The following is a 19,824-nucleotide window of genomic DNA, read 5'->3' on the forward strand; positions in this document are numbered from 1 at the left end:
ACTCCTTTTCCTTGTCTTTGGACTGTTTTCCTTGAAACTGCTGGATCAGGAGTCGACATTGGCGAGTGGTATGCTTTGGGTAAATGATATTCCCCTCTTCGTCTTTCTTCGTGTGGATGTGGCACGGCATATCCATCACGTCGTTCCCTTCTTTATCCTTTACCTTCTTAGGGTTCCAGGATCCTTTTGGTTTCCCTTTAAACTTTTCCTGAGTCACGGCCAGAGCCTCTCCAGGAGCTGCCGGTTCAGCCTTCCGCTTCTGTTTCCGACTGGTGTTTCCCTTCTCCGACTGACTCGGCTTGTGCTTGCCGCTTCGGAGTCGGTCTTCTTCTTCGCCGTTGGCGTACTTGGTAGCAATTTCCATCATTCGACTCAAGGTCATGTCTCCGGTTCGACCAAATTTCAAACTCAATTCTCTGTTCTTGACACCATCCTTGAAGGCGCAGACTGCCTGATGATCAGACACATTCTCCACTGTATGGTGCAAAGTGATCCATCTCTGAATATACTCCCTGAGAGTCTCATTGGTCTTCTGCACACAGACTTGCAGCTCCGTCAATCCAGCCGGTCGCTTGCAAGTTCCTTCAAACGTTCTGACGAACACTCGGGACAGATCTTCCCAAGTGTAAATGCTGCTAGGAGGTAACTGAGTCAACCATGCTCTGGCAGAACCTTCCAACATGAGGGGCAGATGTTTCATGGCCACCTCGTCATTCCCACCACCAATCTGAACCGCCACTCGGTAGTCCTCAAGCCAAGTTTCAGGCTTAGACTCACCAGTGAACTTGCTGACTCCTGTTGCCAACCTGAAATTGGGAGGGATCACTGCGGCTCTGATAGCTCTGCTGAAACATTCCGGACCAGAAACATGCACTCGACTGCTCGTGGGCGCATCTCTGTCGAGTCCACCTCGATGGGCTCTGTTCCGGTCGACCAAGCCTTGCACGATAATGGATCGCGCGTCGAAGCCTGGTTCTCTGGGGTCGACTGGAACTCTTCGCCCCACACTGAACTGACATCTGTCATCTTGCTGCCGAGGAGCGTAAGACCCACCCCTCGGAGGGGAAGTGGGCACTCGACGCCTATCATCTCGGTCGTGTCGGTCTCCATATTGGTCTCGCCGATTCTCGCGCCCTTCACGCCGCGGAGGCGATCTGGGACTGTGAGCCGACTGAACCGTATTCGCAGCGACGGATCGACTGTGAATTCTGTTGCGCGACTGCGACACGGCCGAATTCTGATCTCCTGCTGCCCGGAGCAGATACCTAATCTGCATCAAGCCTCTGCCAGCTTCCGACTGAGAGGGCTGAATGGACTCTGCTATACGGATCGCAGCTGCTAAATTCTGGATTGGGGTTCGATATACCTGAGTCGGCGGGAAGAGTTGACGTCGACTGGTGTCGGGAACTCGTTGCCGCGCGCGCTCGTCGAGTGCTCGCTGAAGATTCTCCAAGCGAGCGCGTTCGGCCAAGTTGGCCAAACGTGCCTCCTCCAAGGCGCGAGCCTCGGGGGTTTCTCCTGCGATGGGAGTACGCAGGGCATCCATGTTCCTGCGGCGAAGTTCCTCTCTTTGCAGAGAGTCGAGTGGCTCGGGTTGGTACTCTTCGTGGTCTCGTGCGGGGTCGCCTCCGTCGCCTGCCCCACCATCACGGGCGAAGCCAGGGGGGCTGCGAGGCCCGTCGACCATCAGGATTTCCGCCGCTGGATCACTGCTATCGCATTCGGATGCGGTCTCTACGGAGCCAGTCAACAGATCGAACAGGCCGTAGAGAGATTCGTCGGGCTCGATTGCCGCAACTTGGGTGGTGGCCGTCTGGCGAGCCACCGCGTGCCTCACCCACCGCTGAAGCCTCGACCGACCCGAGCGCTTGCGCTGGCGGGAGACCGGGAGGGTGGTCGATAGGGGAGTCGACCGATATGGGGTCGACGGTTGCCGCAGCAGAACGCCGCGGACACATGCGCGAAAATGCGTCGCACCGCGGACGGGGAGCGCATCGACGTCGAGTGGAGCTTCCTGGAGCCAGGCGGAGTCGTCGGCGACGAAGGTGAGAGCACCGAGACGGATCTCTCGACCCTCGACCAAAACTCCAGCAGCCACCATGATGAAAGTACTTGGAAGAATCGCAACTTCTCCACAAAATCGCTAAAACACCCGCCCCAAGGTGGGCGCCAACTGTCGTGGTTCTAAGTCTGACAGTAGAGTGGGGGGTAGGTATGGAGAGGCAAGGTCCTAGCTATGGAGAGGTTGTAAACACAAGAGATATACGAGTTCAGGCCCTTCTCGGAGGAAGTAAAAGCCCTACGTCTCGGAGCCCGGAGGCGGTCGAGTGGATTATGTGTATATGAGTTACAGGGTGCCGAACCCTTCTGCCTGTGGAGGGGGGTGGCTTATATAGAGTGCGCCAGGACCCCAGCCAGCCCACGTAATGAAGGGTTTAAGGTGTATTAAGTCCGGGGCGTTACAGGTAACGCCCCACATAAAGTGTCTTTACTATCATAAAGTCTACTTAATTACAGACTGTTGCAATGCAGAGTGCCTCTTGACCTTCTGGTGGTCGAGTGAGTCTTCGTGGTCGAGTCCTTCAAGTCAGTCGAGTGAGTCCCTCGTAGGTCGACTGGAAGGTGATCTCTTCTAAGGATGTCCTCGGGCAGGGTACTTAGATCAGATCTGTGACCCTACCCTAGATACATGACTCCATCATACATCACATATGCCATGAGTATGATTTTGTTTGGTACATTAATTTCAACGCATGCCTGTCTTCAACCCTGATAAATCATCATAGGAGAACCAAGGTGGCGTCTCTAATATGCTTGCCAAATTGCACAGAAGACTGGCATTTATTAGTCTCGGAATGGATTGCTTCAATACACTGTACAAGATCCTGTTCTAGCCTCTCCTGACTGTACAACACTGTTGTAGCAGTGTATTACGCGCTTTATCTCCTCAAATGTCTGCCTGATTTCCTTATTCACTACTACTTTCGTCCGGGTTTGTCCCATTGTATTTCGCGCAAAATTTTGATCATAGATCAAACTAACAAAATGTTCATGCGTGTCATTAAATATTATATTTTTGAAAACTATGTTTAAATACAAATTCAACGAGATAATTTTTTTTGACATGCATTAACATTTTATTAGTTAAATCTTTAGTCAAAATTTGACACAAACTATAAAAAAGACCTATAAACCAGGATGGAGGTAGTACTTTAGCTACTGATCACAAAGCCTCTTCGCACACTGAGGATACCGGGGACATATGTCCCATAGACCAAACGTCCGCCTACCATAAAAACCGTCTTATATTTCGTCATTAAAGGAGTACATCACATATGCCACGAGTATAATTGTGTTTGGTACATTAATTTCAACGCATGCATCTTCAACCATGATAGATCGTCATAGGAGAACCAAGGTGACGTCTCTAATATGCTTGCGAAATTGCACGGAAAAAGTCCAGTGTCCAGATAATGACAAGAAGTCGTGTCAAGTTATTTTCCTTAGCTGAGTAGGATCAGGTTAGAAAATGTACGGAGGAAGTGAGCGAAGTCATGATTCACGAACGACCATCGGTGAAAGAGTGAAAGTGACTACAAAATATTGCATTTTTTTAGAAGAATTACCACAACAAAATTACACACATACACGTCTCTTACCACAGCAAGTCAGGCACCAACACGTGCGGTACTAGATCCATTTTTATTTTACCTATTCTCTCTCTTCCTTGCTTTTGTTTTTTTACCTAGCTACCTACTCTCTTATTTGCATTGTCTGAAGAGAAGAGAAAAAACCTACTTGCATGACAAGATATTACTAAGCAAAAATAATTTAAACCTCGTTGAGCTCCTCCCCCTTGAACTGGTACACATCGCTCTTGCTGACGGCGACGAAGAGCGGCTCCTTCTTCCTGGTGGCCAGCCCGAAGGTCTCCTCCACGCTCACGTCCTCGGCGCGCACGCCGGCCGGCAGCGCCCACTCGAAGTGGTACAGCAGGCTGGCCAGCGACACCTGCACCGTGGCCAGCGCGAAGGTGTAGCCCGGGCACCCCCTGCGCCCGCCGCCGAACGGCAGCAGCTTGTAGTCCGGGTCCTTGAGGTCGATCTCGCCGCCGGCGCCGGCCACCTCGAACCGCTCCGGCGAGTACTCCAGCGGCTCCTCCCAGATCTCCGGGTCCCGGCCCATGGCGAAGGTGTTGATGAAGACGCGGGTCTTGGCCGGGATGTCGTAGCCGCCGAGAGTGCACGCCGCGACGGTCTCCCGCGGCACGAGCAGCGGCACCGCCGGGTGCAGCCGGAAGGTCTCCTTGATGATGGCGCGCATGTAGTGGAGCTCCGCCAGGTCCGACTCCTCCACCCGGCCCTTGCCGCCCACCACCCGCCGGACCTCCTCCTGCGCCTTTTGAAGGATGCGCGGGTGGCGCACCAGCTCCGTCATCACCCACTCCAGCGTCGCGAACGTCGTGTCCGTGCCGGCGACGAACATGTCCTGGAAACCGCATCACAGTAAATAATAATATTGGTGAGCGGATCAGCACCAACGACAAATTGTCAAGACTCGGACACGAAATATCGGAGCTAACAACGATCATTCGTTAGTGCATGTCTCTATCCATAGCTGCCCTATCATATTTTTCTCCTGGCGATCGAGAAAGAATGAGTGGCCGTACCAGGACGAGGGCTTTGAGGTTGTCGTCGGTGAGCGGGACCTCGAGGTCGGGCGACTTCTGGACGCGGAGGAGCACGTCGACGAAGTCCTCGTCGCGGTCGCCGGGGAGGCGCTGGTGCTTTCCGCTCACGTGCTCCTCGACGATGTCGTCGCAGACCTCGCGGAGGTCGGCGAGGCAGCTCTTCAGCCGGCGGCGGAGCCCGGTGACGGTGCTCGCGAAGGGCTCGAGCTCCGGGAAGAAGTCCCCGACGGTGAACCCGGCGAAGAGGTCCTGGGCCTCGGCGAGCACCGCGGCAAGCTTGTCGTCCTTGCCGTGCGGGAACCGGCGGCCGAAGGCCACGCGGCAGAGCACGTCGTTGGCGAGGTTGAGGAAGCACTCGCTGAGGTCGACGGGCGTTCCCGGCGCGGTGTTCTTGGTGAGGTGCGCGAGCAGGCGGCGGAGCTCCTTGCCCCGGACGCTGCCGTAGGTGGCGACGCGGCGCGCCGAGAGGAGCTCGGAGACGACCACCCTCCGCGCCATGCGGTGGTACGGCCCCGCGGGGGCGAAGGTCACGTCGGAGCACCCGAACGAGAGGAACTGGCCGGAGAGGAGGTGGGGGCGGGACGCCATGGCCGCGTCGTTGCTGGTGAGCGCGGCGCGGGCCAGGTCGGGCTTGGAGATCACCACGGCCGGGACGCTCCCGAGCCGGAGCCGGAGCAGCGGGGCGCGCATGGTCTTTGCCAGCTCCGCCAGCGCGTGGTGGGGCATGTCCGTCAGCAGGTGGAGGTGGCCGATCACGGGCCACCCGGGCGGCGCCGGCGGGAGCCGCTGCCTCGGCGACCGGCTCCGCGTCGCGTGGTAGACGTACGCGCCCGAGAGGACGAACAGGGCGATGGACACGTACGAGACGAGATTGAGCTCCATCTCCATGATTTGTGGTTAATTCTGTGCTTGGCTTTCTCTGCTGCTAAGTCGAGAGCCTGAGATATGAGATGGTTTATGGTTATGTGTGTGTGTGTGTGTGGTGCTTTTTATAGTGTGCCATTAGCGTGATCTGACCGGATGCTGCCAACAAAACTTTGTGTTTGCGTCGTCGGAACGGGCCATACAATCCACGTTTCCGCGTTCCGTCGGGACGACACCCTCCCACCGACAAGCGGCTCGACCGTCACCTTTTAGGTTCACATATATATCATGCAAAATTTGGCTACTCCTGGTTGTTGCGCCTAGGCACGACCGCTCTTTGTACCTGTATCTGCACAAGCCGTCGGTCCATCCATGGCGCCTGTTAAAAGTGTGGTGTTTCATCACAAGCGATACATTAATCGAGAACCACATCATAGTTTCCATGGTTGTTATGTTGCCTATCCCTTTTTACTTGTATTCGCAGGTGTGAGGGCGTGTGCGTGTTTTGGGGGCTGTTGTCACCCTTGTCTTCTCTCAAAAACTTAGGTGGTGTTGTGTTTTGCTGTATGAATACAAACTAGTGGTTTTTCTAATGAAATCAGGGGAAAGATCCCATTCATTCAAAAAAAAAAGTTTTATAATGCCGCTTAGCTTGATCAGTCATCTAGTGGGATAACCAAGGCAGGGACACTTGTATTGTACAATCGGGACAACGTAAATGTTATTAGAGTATATATAATTGTGTTTAAGGCAGAGATGTCATGATACAATACATTATGAAAGACATATACAATGTACAACCACAAGGACAAGGACTACGTACATATCTTTATTGTTTCTACATATCAATATCTTTTGTTCTTTCCACACTTTATCTAGGTTGTGTTGTTTGTTTTCGCACTTGTGTTCTTTTCTACGCTTGCGTTGAAGTTTGTTACGTGATTATCTAAGACTATGTTTTGTGAATTGATACTAGTTGCTTATATGGATGAGTTATGCAATGCACACTTGAATAGATGGTAGAAAATATGAATGGCATGCATCACAGGGACACTACGGATGAGACTAGAATAGAATCTACCCTTTAGGTGAGATCGTGGGATCAACAAAAAAATATCATATTTAGACAATCCAAAAAATTCTAAAATTATTTGGAAACATACCTATGATGTATATCTATAACGCCAAAAAAAAAAATCAGCTCAAATCTTGGTCTACAATTGGAGATACAAATTACAGATTCAATTGTGAATAGTGTTTGGCACAATTCACATCCGATTTTGTCTTTTTTTTTGTTTCTCTAAGTGTAGTTTGAATTAGGAGCTGAAACTTTTTGAGATTGTACATCAAACACATATGCGTGTCTTCAAATTATTTCAGAATTTTTGAACATGTTTTGTATTCAAAAAGATTGATCTCATTGATCTCACCTACGGGCAGATCCTATACTGGTCTCCCCCGGGACACTACTGACTTGCAAACTAGCGAGGCCCATCAATGAATATTACTCCTCCTCGTGAGCTATCATAGTGTCAAAAATGATCTTACATTTTGGAGCAAATAGCATAAAACTACTACTTTATGGGCTAGGGTTTCAAAAAACTACCGATTTTTAATTTTTCTCAGATAACTACCAATTGAGCGGTCCGCTGTTTCAAAAAACCCAAAACACTCGTTGCTAACGATTTAAACAATTTTATGACAGGTCGGGCCCACCTCTAAACGATCCGTTTGTTTGACCGTTCTGTTTGACCGTTACCTTACATGTGGGACCCACGTGTAAGTTATCTCTTCTTCCTCCATCTTCTATTCTCTCCTCTGCCTCTTTCTTATTCCTCTCCCCGTGCCCGACTACCCCCACCCGCCGACGGCCACCTCCACCATTCGCCGCGCGCTAAGACAAGGTCGACGACGGGAACGAAGGCCGTGCGGAGGAGCAGCCGCAGCATAGGAGCATAGGGCGCTGGCTTCTGTGTGCCATGTCCAGGAGCGTGCCTGCAACGCCCAAGAGCAAGGGGCGCCTCTTGCAACGCTAAGAAGAACGGGCCGCCACCAGCCGCCCAAGGAGCACGGGCCACCACCAGCCACGCCATGGCCAGGGGCTTGGGCCGCCGCGCGCAGGAGCACGCCCCCCCGCACGCCATGGCCAGGAGCAGCGGCAACAGCCGGCAGGGAACTCCGCCATCCAGTGCGCCCGCCTCGCGCCGAAGAACGCGGCGGCCGAGCCACCTCCTTTCGCCTGGCGGCGACCTGGCCGCCGGCGAGCTGCCGGCGCCGTTTCTCTGGCGCACGCGGGTTAGCCTCAAGGGCCTGATTGCTTTTTCTAAAAACTTTCAGGGACCCGATTGTTTTTTTAGGAAACTTATAGGGGTTGTCTGTAAATGTATAAAGAATATATTTTTATATTAGAATATGACAAAGGGACACTGACATGTGGACCCCACATGTAAGGTAACGGTCAAACAGACGGTCAAACTAACGATTTTCTTACATGCGGGTCCCAACTGTCATAATTGCAATCAATTTTAAAGCACTCTATGATTAGGGTTTTTTGAAACAGCGGACCTCTCACTTGGTAGTTATTTGAGAAAAATTAAAAATCGGTGGTTTTTTGAAACACTAGCCTGTAAAATAGTAGTTTTATGCTATTTACTCTACATTTTGGGATGGAGAGAGTATTAATTTCAGGTCTTTCTTCTATGCACGCATTTTACGTAAAGATTTTATGCGCTTATTTAGGACATGTATAATAGTCTCTTCCTCCAGCAAAATATATCTATTTGAGTGATAAGTAGTTCTAAACGGGTGAAGTAGCTGTCTATAAGAGATGTCGCATCGAATTTTTCATAACGTGTGGGAATGAAAAAAGAGGAGAGGGAAATGCGAAACAAAATCCTCGACTCTCGGACGCCGGCTTTCTAATATTGGACACGTACGTGCGTTTAATTGTTTTTTTCATGGTAATACGTGTCTCATTCATATCATAAAAATTAAAGTACAAGTCACGTAAAGACCAACATGACAAAACTGAAAAGATAGAAGAACATCTCTAAGCTTGACACCAACGCCCATCGCCTGCCTCCGGCATCACGACAGCAGCCACCGAAGAAAAGAATGATGGATCACCTCCTCACCCGAGCTCGACGCGGCTCCATCGCTGATATGCAGCTTTGCGGACCTCCAAGGTGGCTCACCAAAAGTGAAGCCCTTACCGTTGAATGAATCAGACCGGGGCAACACCCCGGACTCGCCATCGAACTCCAGATATGACACCCCACCGCGACTAAGACGTCGCAGAAGGAAACCATACCTGCCATCCACGAACCATGAACCCAGCACATGTTCCGTCTTCCAAATATCGTCGATGCAGACCACAATCTGCATCCGCTCCTGGACTACCTCCCAAGCTCCGCGCCGACGCTGTAGCAAACGTCGTCGCAACGGCAGAGCCCGAGGACACAGGTCCACCACGAGGATGCCGCCGCTGCCACGCCATCCTTGCTTGAACAGACTGGTTTCCAAATCCATCCTCAACCATAGAACCGATGACCTTGTCAAGGAAGGATCCGAAGAATCAGTGCTGTCATCGTCGCCGCCGAAACAAAGACGATGAACAGCCTAAAAATCTAAACTACAAAGAGGTAAAAACGATCCATACGCGTGGATCCGGCGACCCCCCTCACCACCGACGACCGAGGTCGCCTGTAGAGGGGAGTCGCCGGAGGACGGCGCTGGAAGATTGGGTCTCCTGGCGGCGGCTAGGGTTCCAGCCGCCACGGACAGGAGGAAAACGTGTTATCTAGGATGGATGGTGTGTCCCAATCGATCACATGCGTTTAATTCACAAGGTATTCCCTCCGTTTCAAATTACTCGTCGCTGAAATGGATGTATCTAGAACTAAAATGCATCTAGATACATCCATACGTGCGACAAGAAATTCGGAACGGAGGAAGTAACTACTAGCGAGCAAAACTGTACAAGTGGTTGTTACGGTGTCTAAATACAGTAGGCAGCAGTACTCTACCTCGGAATGGGGGAGAGGGCCCTGGTTTACATCGCTGTCTTTTTCTTCTCCGCCCAGGAAGCGATCAAGCGAGGGATTGCGATGGTCGACGGCGCAGCCGTGGAGGGGCAGGCAGATGGTCAGCCACGGAGCTCGCCTCACGATTTTTGGTTTTGATGAGAGGCACTCGAGAACTGGCCAGACCAAAGCAAAGCTAGCTCGCCCACGCACTTACGGAGGTCACCTCACGGGCCGGGCCGTCTTTTTCCTTTCTTTTCAAGATCCTCACGGGTTTTCTATTGACACGCAGGACCTGCACGTACGTGGATTGGCCGGACGACCAAGCTAGCTAGCTGGCTGGAGTACACGTGTAGTGCGCAGCGCAGCGGTTGATTTGACCCGGCGTACGTACGTACGGCTTGTTGATTGGCTGGCGCGTAGCTAGCTATATACTCCCTCCGTCCGAAAATGCTTGTCATCAAAATGAATAAAAGGAGATGTATCTAGATGTATTTTAATTTTAAATACATCCCTTTTTATCCATTTTGATGACAAGTATTTTCGGACGGAGGGAGTATGAGACAACAACGAGAAATGTTTAAAACGCCACGCTAAAAGTTTGTTTGTTTTGTTTGAAACACAAAGCATTCGAACCTAAACTGGATTTGCCTTGCAAAAGGAAAGAAGCTTCATTTGTCAGCCAGGTCAACATGCAGCGTTTCGGTCTGGGTAATGCGCACGCGCACGAGACCGCAGCCATTGGTGCAACAGTTGGACATGCATGGCCTGTAGAGGCATGACGATCCGCTACGAACACAAGCGCCTCCGGGCCCCGCCAACTCGTCGACTCTTACAGACGTCCCTGCACTACCCGTCAGAAAGCGTGCTCATGCGAGCGTACAATTTGGGGCAAAATTGACAAATTTAACCTTAGAACGAAAGTATTTCATAAAATAAACTATTTTTAAAAATATTTCACATTGCAGATCCTTTTAAGCAGCGGTCGACAGTAAAGACGCTGCACTCTACTGTGCAACTCCTTACAGCTAGGCATTGCATAGTGTAGTGCATTGCCTAGCTGTCGGGCGCTGCACTCGCTGCACAGTAGAGTGCAGCACCTCACTGTCAAGCGCTGCACGTTAGGGGTCGACGGGGTGAAATACTTTTAAAAATAGTTTAGTTTGTGAAATAATTTTGGCCTGAGGTTAAATTTGTGCCTTTTGCCTACAATTTGGGGTATGTTCGAAGATGTCAAAGGGCAATCCTACGCGCGTCGGCCGGCGGATCTTTTTAAAAGATCCGCTGCCCCACAAGCCGTCTGATCAGACTGTCGGTGTTCTGGGAACGGGGCCCCCAGATTTGTCAGCCTGTGGCCCATGACGTGGCTCCATCAGTGACCCAGTACGATCTATCTTCGTCAGCCGGCACTCAAGACCCTCGCGAGGGGCCAAGCCTTGAGAGGCGGACGACACAAGGTCTCCCCAGGAGCGGCATCACCAGGCAGGCACGCGAGGGGGCGGAGAGATCAAGGCGAGGGGTACCTCGTGAGGTTCCCGTGACGCAAGCCATGACAACTGAGGCCAGGAGGGCGCCAGGCGGGCGCCAGCGCGCGCAGTGTCCTCGTTTCCCCTTTGGTGCTACGGGGGCAAGCGCAGGCGCGGGGTACCGAGGCATCAGGCAAAGGTTTTTATATCGGTGCAACAAGACCAAGACTAGCAGGACGGCAGGACGAAGGTCATCATGGAGCCCAAGACGGCGTCACCACCAGCACCTTTGACAGGCGAAGACCACCTTTAGTCAGGATAACTTGTACTAGTTGTCCCCTTTCAAATTGTCCGTTGTTGGATCCCTTCCCGCTCAATATTTGGGGAGAGGACCAGGGCCTCAATAAATAGGACTAGCCACCGCAGAGAAAGGAGAGACGAAGAGCGAGACCAGAACAAACTCAATTCATCCTCGCACCCACCAAGCACAAGTACACCTCTCCTCAGGAGGTTGTTCTTCCCTTGTATTGTTCATCATCAGCCCAAGAGGCAATCCACCACCACCACACCGGAGTAGGGTATTACATTACAACGGTGGCCTGAACCAGTATAAATCTTGTGTCTCTTGTGTTGTGAGTTCATCGAGCTAAGCTTAGAGATCGCGGCGAGGCTGAGGGCGAGATTCGGTAGGGAAAATCTTCGTGCGCACCCCAGTGTTCGAGCCTCAAGGGTTTTGCCGGAACCCTAAATCCGACATTTGGCGCGCCAGATAGGGGTGCGCCGAAGTCTTCCTTCCGCTAATCCGCGTCCCATCGCTTCGTCGCATCCATGTCTAACGCCCGTCGAGCCCGCGCTGAGCGTCGGGCCGCTCTCGCCGCACGCGTGCCTAGATGGCTCCTGTCGGCGGACCTCCCCGTCGTTCTCCGTCTCCTGCCGCCAACGCCGCCACCGACCCGGTGGGGAACGAGCAGCAAAGCATCCTCGCTGCACCCCTCGGTGCGGCGGGACGGCCGCACCGCCACTCCGTCGCTGACCCCAGCCGGCTCGTCGTGCCCCCACAGACGTGCAGGCCGTGTTGCTTATGGCGCGCGAGCTCCTGCGTTACCGCCCCATCGACGATCTCTATGAGGAACGGCTCGCTCGCATCACCGAGCTCGTCGGTGCTGCAGGGACTTTCCTGCGCCGTCTCTCTTGTTGCCTTGCCCTCCGCCAGGTATGGGCGACGTGGCTCATGGAGCGCCTCCACCAAGTCTGCCCCAAGACGGCGTGCCCGGCTCCCTCCTCGGACAGGGCTCGGGGGCTCTCTTCTGGAGGGCCTCAGACCTCGCCGACATCACGAGGGAGGCGCCCGGGCACCACTTGGAGGCGTGCTTCGCAGCATGTTTCCCTCAGGAAGACACAGGGCGTGGAAAGCCCAACGTTCAGGAGTTCATTACCAAGACCACTCAGGAGCTTCAGGAAGCGAGGGCCGTGCGTGGCGACCGCCGTTCGCCTGGCGTGGGTCCCCATCCAGGCGAGGATGGTGGCTTGCGCGTCTGCATCGACGTCCCAGGGCTCAACCGAGCCACATCTCAGGAGCGCTTCTGGCCTTCGCGCATGGGACACTGCGAGGGTCTGCCGCACAGCTACGTTCGCATGCCTTTCGGCCTGCTGAACGTGGCTGCCACCTACCGGTGTCACCTGCGGAGCATCCTGGCGGCGCAGGAGGCCAGGCACCACGCGATCCTAGCAGAGATGGAGGCGGTCCTCAAGGAACCACCTGCCCCCCAGAGCCTCCTGAGGCTCAGGGCCCCGGTGGCTCATGAGGGCCAGCCCCTTCACCGTGCATCTCCAACTGCCTCAACACCCCCTCTGCAATGGAGCCAAGTGACATCTCCCAAGTTCATTTCAACTGGGAGCGCCCTCAGGGCTACATCATTCTCAGGCCGCGTGGGTCCGTCCCTGCGGCATGTATCTCTTTTTATGTCTTTGGCTTACCTTGCTGGGGCCGCCCCTCGGGCTGCATCATCCCCAAGCCGCTTGGGTCTGAACCAGTGGCATGTATCCATTCTGCATTTACCTAAGCTGATTTGCCTTTCATGCCTAATCTACCTGTGACTATCACCTGCTCGATTGCCATCTACCACGGGTCCCTCCCTCTCTCATGCAATTCGCTTGCACGTTAAAAGGGGGGCTCCTGAGCAGCGCGACTTAGGAGCTCTTACTAGCTCTCCAGCCCTCACCCCCTGGCCTTGACCATAGCATCGCGACCTGGCATATCAGTGGCGGCTGAGCTCGCTCGAGGGCCAGGACCTGAGGACACAGAGCACTTATACCTAACCGTCTCGCAGGAACACACATCTGTCAAAGACCCAAGACCAGGCGCAACCCGCCTTGAGGTAGGGCCTCGTGAGTCCCACGGTGGCTCATGAGTGCCCAGACACACCTCATCTAGCCCTGCCGTGCAAGCCACCTATCAGGGCAGGGCTGTACACGCCCCGGGGGCTCTCCGCAGCAGGGAGTACCCCTCCCATGGACCAGTGGAAGCACCATGCTCCGCGCTGGCCGACGACACTGCCGAGGAGCGGCTATGCCCGTACGCATACGGAAGCACTATGCTCCGCGCTGGTGATAAACAACTGAGGGCGGCCCCACGGCCGTATCAACCTCAGGGAGCCCCAGAGCTCAGTGTCTAGCCTCATCGCAACACCTCCCCTCGGGAGCGTCACGCGAGGGGGCTGGACACGGGGGCTGCGCCCGGGTCATGCCCGAGCATATGCCACCCAGCCAGGTCCTCCGGACCTAGTCGTCGCGCGCCCTCCCCGAGCGGAGCCAAGGTATTAAGGTCGTTTGAACGTCAAGGAGGACTCCTGAGCATCGCGACTCAGGAGCCTAACTGGTCACGTAGCCCCTCACTTCTTGGTCCCGTCCTGGTGATCCGGTCAGGGCCAACGGCGGTTGAGGTATGCGCGGGACCGGGCTCTGCCGACGTAGAACGCTAGTTCTACCCCTACGTTCCCTTCCTATAAGTTGTTTGTGCGTCAAGGGGGACTCCTGAGCATCGCGACTCAGGAGCCTAACTGGTCACATAGCCCCGCACTCCTTGGTCCCGTCCTGGTGATCCAGTCAGGGCCAACAGCGGCTGAGGTATGCGCGGGTCCGGGCCCTTCCCACGTAGAAGTAAAGCAAATAGGAAGAAAACTGCAAAATCTCGAAGCAAATATTACAAACCACAATTGTCTTCACAATACCAGACGCAGGTTTAAACGCCTCCACGAGGCATGGTGCACATTGCAGGAATTAAGCAGGAAAGAAGCCGTAAGTCAGTTATCCTTGGACACCGCCATCGCCCGCCAGGGGCTCCACTCCCGTGGTAGCGTCGCCTTCACCTGTACCACCACACGGGGCCACGGGATCAGCAGCACCGCCTGCCATGGACGCAGGATCGAAGGCACGGAACTTCTCCAACAAGGCCTCCACCTGTCCCTTCACGACTTCAGCAGCAGCGGCGTAGCACTCGCCGTCCACAGGCTCTAGCAGCTCGCCAAGATTGACATCAGGGTCACGGAGGTGGAGGTGGCTAAAGACGCGCGTCAGTGCAGCGGAAGAAAGGATGTGAGCTTCTTCCTCTTCCATGGGGCCGATGCCACTCATGACTTTCTCAAGCGCCTCGACCAAGTAAGGAAGCAACTGGGCGGGGTCGTCCTTGTCGGTAGTAGCGGCTTCTCCAGGCCCTTCTCATAGAGTGCTTCAGCGCCACGTGAGACCTCTCCTCGAGGACTACGAAGGCCGTGCGGTCCTCGACTAGGACCTTTGCCTTGGCATCGAGCTCGGCTTTCTCCGCCCTCACCTTCTGCTCCAGCTTTTCCAGCCGTCCGCGCTCAGTGTCCTGCGCCTCCGCCGACCGCACTAGCTCGGTGTCGCGGCCCCTGACGGCGTGCTCCCGAGCCTTCATCCTCTCCTCCTCCGCCTGGCGGTCACGAGCTTCTTCGGCACGCTTTTCGCACAAATCCTTCAACTCGGCCTCCAGTGCCCTGCAGCCGTCCTGGGCGGCCGCGGCATCCTTCAACGCCACCTCATGAGCGACCGCGGCTTGGGTGGCGGCCTGCTTCTCCTTCTCATAGGCCACCGTGACCTGCCTTAGCGCCGCTCGGACAGAGGTGTCAGGGTGAAGCCAGCCGGAAACCAGCTCCAGGTGCCCGGCTACCAGATGGGAGTCGGTGCCCTGGAGGTCTTCTCGCAGCTAGGCCATCTCGGAAAGGGCACATTCCAAGACATCAAGGGACGCAGAAGGACCTGGAACCAGCGGCGCAATAGAAGGAGGAGGCGGCAACGTAGCCATGGCTTGGGAGACTGGGGGCTCCTGAGCCTTGGGTACCTCAACAGCAGCGTCGGGTAACGGCACCTTTGGAGCCAACAGGGCTATAGGGGCTGACTCTTGACGAGGATGCCCTCGCGGGCCTTGCAAGGATGACCAAGCAGGGGAGATGCGAGCGTCATCGCCTCCCCTCCCAGCGGAAGAAGGTGCGGCAGTGGCAGATGGATCGGCCCTAGACGGCGTCACCGCGTCCCCCTTCCTCTTCTTCGCCGCAGGCGGCGGCCTAGCCAATCGATGGTGAACGTCAAGGACCAACATCATAATCAAAAACAAGATGGAGCACGGGCACTTACTGGTCTACGGCGGTGAAAGAACATGCGGTGCCCCCATGTTTGGTTTTGGTAATTGATGACAATCTCTATGGACTAATGATTGTCCTGAGTTATATTTGAAGGATTTGTCCATAGGCTTTTCTTGAAGTCCATGTGTTGGTTTCAAGGAGTTTATGAGTTGACCAAGGTACTATTAAGGAATTATCCAAAGATGGGTCATGTGAGTGTTGAGCTTATTGCAAGCATGTCTTGAAGAAGAAGATTGTGTGATCATTCATGTTTACCTTCAAGACATCATCCAAATGAAGAGAGTTGGAAAGATTCAAGGTTGATCAAGACTAAGTCAAGAGTGAATCAAGTTGATCAACTCACAAAGCGTAGAAGATGTACCGAGAAGGATCAAGTGATCCCATGGTATGGTAAGCATTGTCAATTACGCTTTATGTACTAACCCATGATCTTCGTGAGAGTTCTTTGTGGGGTTAGGTTGTGGTGTGCAAGTTCAAGTGAAGCATCATGAAAAGATCAAATGCTTGAAGCTTGCCGTCCATTCTGATGACAATGGACTTATGAAGATGTGCGGAAGAGTGGCTCACCCATAGTGGAGTATGGGGGAGCAATCAACTAGTCTTCATCGAGCCAACACAATCAAGAAAGGTGGTCCAACTTGAGGGAGTCAGGATCGTCATCATCTAGCTCAAGTGGACCATGTGCAAGGCAAAGGTTTACCCTTGATAGGTTTTCTATTTTACCGGTCTCATGGTGGTAGTTGGGAGACCGGGTTTTAGGATCGATTGTCGTACTATCAAGGGGGGCTCTCGATGAGTAGCTTTATCGTATCATTAGTAGAGAGCTCAAACCACTACATCCTTGCACCATCTTTCTTGGTACTTGTTTGGTTCTCTTTGTGAGTTTTGGAGCTTATGGTCATCTTGATGACAAGCTCGAGTTCGTCGAAAACGGAGTTCACATGCATCTTCTATGATGTTTTCGATGTTGGAGGTTCTGCTGGTTCTTCTCTGTTGAAGGTTTCTCTCCTCTTTTTGTTAGGCATACCTCCTCTGTTTTGATGCTACTTGTTGTCTTGTATCCAACAAGATTGAGTTTGCTCAATTCGGAGCTCATATGAAGAAGTTATGGCAGTTCTGTTTTTCTTCCTGCTATAGTACCGCGGTGGCAGCGGTAGTACCGCTTGTAGCGTCGAGCGGTAGTACCGCTCCAGTACCGCTCTACTACCGCCTCGATTTTGGGTCTTGCACTTTTCATATCGGGTTTAGCAGTAGTTGCACGGCAGTAAGGCACGACAGTTCCGCTTGTAAGGGGTAGTACCACCCCGATTGGGCGGTAGTACCACCTATAAGCGGTAGTACCGCTCCGGTCGGGCGGTAGTACCGCTACTGCATTACTGTCGCCGTACTCTACTCTGCCCTGCCTCATTTGGTCCCGTGTTCTGCTCCTCCAGCGGTAGTACCGTTGGGGTGAGCGGTAGTACCGCTTATAAGCGGTACTACCGCCCCAAGGTTCATGTTTTGCTGCTCTTTTTCCCTGCTTCTTCCGCCCGAGCAGTAGTACCACTCATGTGCGGGCTGAGCACATAACGATTGGATTTTTCCCTTCCTAAAAGAGGGTCTTCTTCCCCAATGAACCTCATCCTTTGAGCTCGTGTTCTTCCCCCATTGTTGACCCTCTTCGAGCTTGCTAACTCTCAATCCCTCCATGGATTCTTGCTAATTTCTGAGGGAAAAGAGAGAGGAGATCTAGATCCACATTTCCACCAATCACTTTCTCCACTATGTGAGGGGAACCCATTGGATCTAGATCTTGGAGTTCTTCGTGTTCTTCTTTCGTTCTTCCTCTCATTTTCCTCCCTAGCATTAGTTGCTTTGGTGGGGTTTGAGAGAGAAGGACTTGGGCACTCCGTGTGCCCTTGCCATTGCATTTGGTGCATCGGTTTGAGTTCTCCAGGTGATACGTGGAAGTTACGAGTTGAGAAGCTTATTACTCTTGGGTGCTTGGTACCCTTGAGCTTGTTACTCTTGGGTGCCTTGGCGCCCTAGACGGTTGGTGTTGTTCGGAGCTCAATCATTATGGTGTAAAGCTCCGGGAAAGCGTCGGGGTCTCCAATTAGGTTGTGGAGATCGCCCCGAGTAATTTGATGGGTTCGGTGACCGCCCCCAAGGGTTGCCATTTGTACAGGTTCGGTGACCGCCCTCAAGGGTCCCTTAGTGGAATCACGGCATCTTGCATTGTGCGAGGGAGTGAGGAGATTACGGTGGCCCTAGTGGCTTCTTGGGTAGCATTGTGCCTCCACACCACTCCAAACGGAGATTAGCATCCGGAAGGGTGTGAACTTCGGGATACATTGTCGTCTCTGCGTGCCTCAGTTATCTCTTACCCGAGCCCTTTACTTATGCACTTTACTTTGTGATAGCCATATTGTTCTTTGTCATATATCTTGCTATCACATAGTTGCTTATCTTGCTTAGCATAAGTTGTTGGTGCACATAGGTGAGCCTAGTTGTTTTAGGTTTTGTGCTTGACAAATTAACCGCTAGGTTTATTCTGCATTTGTTCAAGCCTCTACCATAATTATCTTAAAACGCCTATTCACCCCCCCTCTAGGCAACATCCACGATCTTTCACGCGGTGTAGTCCACCTTCCTCTTGCTGAGCTTGAAGCCCGAGAGCCTCGCGGCCTGGGGCGCAACCGCAAGGGCTCCAGGAGTAGATGAAGGTGCAACAGAAGGGCTGGAAGCGGCTCCAGGAGGCGTTCGGGCAGAAGCAGCCCCTTAGGAGATCAGCGCCGACCTCCCGCTCGTCGGGATCACGGGCGGATCCTCCTTCTGTTGGGTGGCGTCGGCCTCGTCATCGTCTGGCAAGGCACGGAGGATAACAGCCTTGCGCAAGGGGGAGGTCTCCCCCGTCCCCTCGGGGGTCGCCTCCGAGTCGCGCTCCTCGTCTTCCTCCTCTCCTCATCCTCTGCGGGAGTCACCCGAAGACACGTCCACCGGCGTCGTCGCCCCCCGGGCCACAAGGGGCGCCGGCGGCACCAGGCCGCGCCATCAAAGGTGGGCATAGCAGCCACCGCCTGCGCCATGTCCTTGCAGAGGAACAAGGGGACGGTAGCACTCGGCGGATACTCGTGGTCGTCCCCGACCAAGAGGCGGAGAGCTGCAGCCAGCTCCTCATCAGCCAAGGCCACCAGATTCAGGTGAAGCTTGTCGTCTGCACCCACAAGCATCCATAAGGGAAGTGAGCGCGCCTGAAGCGGAGCCAACCGCTGCATCAAGAATTCCCTCAGGAGCGCGGCCCCCGTCAACTTCATCGATTTCACGTTGCCCGGCTTCAGGTCGGCGTTCATCCTCTCCAGCACCAACGTCGCCCGATCGTCAGAGAGCTTAGTGTGAGACCATCCTTCGTCAGACTGGGGCATCTCAGTTGGCAGCGCCAACCGGGGGTGGACACACTTGGCATCCATCATGACCCACTTGCTCCGGAAGCCGTCGACCCTGTTCCCGGCCTTCGAAATTGCGTTGGCCTTGCCGTACGCGACGAAATTAGCGCACCCCGAGGTGTGGTTGCTGTTGGTACGAAGGAAGAAGAAGTGGCACGGCAGAGCCACAGATGGCATCACCCCGACATACGCCTCGCAGTAGTAGGCGAAAATCGACAAGAGAAGAATGGAGTTGGGTTGGAGATGAAGGGCCTACAACCTGTAATGGCGGAGGACGGCATAGAAGAAGTCGGAGAAGGGGGGAACTAGGCCTACGACGACAACGCTCGTGAAAAAGGGATAGAAGGTGCTCCCCTGAGCCTCCGGCATGGCGGAGCCGGCCCAGGGTTCGGTCTTCCCCTTTTCATTGCTCTCCCCCGCCGCCAGCAAGCGTGTGGCGCGAGATTCTTCTCCGGGACAGTGGGCGCGTCCAGGGCCGACTCGTACCAAGCTGGCGGCGCATCAACCTTGACCTTGCGGGGCGCCATAGGTCGCTGAAAGGGAAAGGATCGAAGCGGATCTGGAGATTTTGGAAGCAAGGAGCGAGAAAGGGGATCTGGAGCAAGACAAAGGAAAGCAACGACGGCAAGCCTTGCATGCACCAACCGTTTGTCAAACGGGCAGTTGCCGATGGAGCGTGGGAAAGCGGAGATGCCCACG

General features: G+C 54.0%; 1 protein-coding gene across 1 annotated transcript; it reads right to left on the minus strand.

Annotated features, from left to right (window-relative positions):
• Positions 1–3,590: 3,590 nt before the first annotated feature.
• Positions 3,591–5,632, minus strand: LOC119324370 (tryptamine 5-hydroxylase). Its single transcript, XM_037598159.1, has 2 exons — positions 4,670–5,632; positions 3,591–4,488 (listed from the first exon to the last, which is right to left on the minus strand). The coding sequence occupies exons 1-2, from the start codon at positions 5,576–5,578 to the stop codon at positions 3,832–3,834; spliced, it is 1,566 nt and encodes a 521-aa protein (XP_037454056.1). The 5' UTR covers positions 5,579–5,632; the 3' UTR covers positions 3,591–3,831.
• Positions 5,633–19,824: the final 14,192 nt, after the last annotated feature.

Source organism: Triticum dicoccoides, chromosome 6B (genome assembly GCF_002162155.2).
Source record: "Triticum dicoccoides isolate Atlit2015 ecotype Zavitan chromosome 6B, WEW_v2.0, whole genome shotgun sequence".
NCBI classification, from domain to species: domain Eukaryota; kingdom Viridiplantae; phylum Streptophyta; class Magnoliopsida; order Poales; family Poaceae; genus Triticum; species Triticum dicoccoides.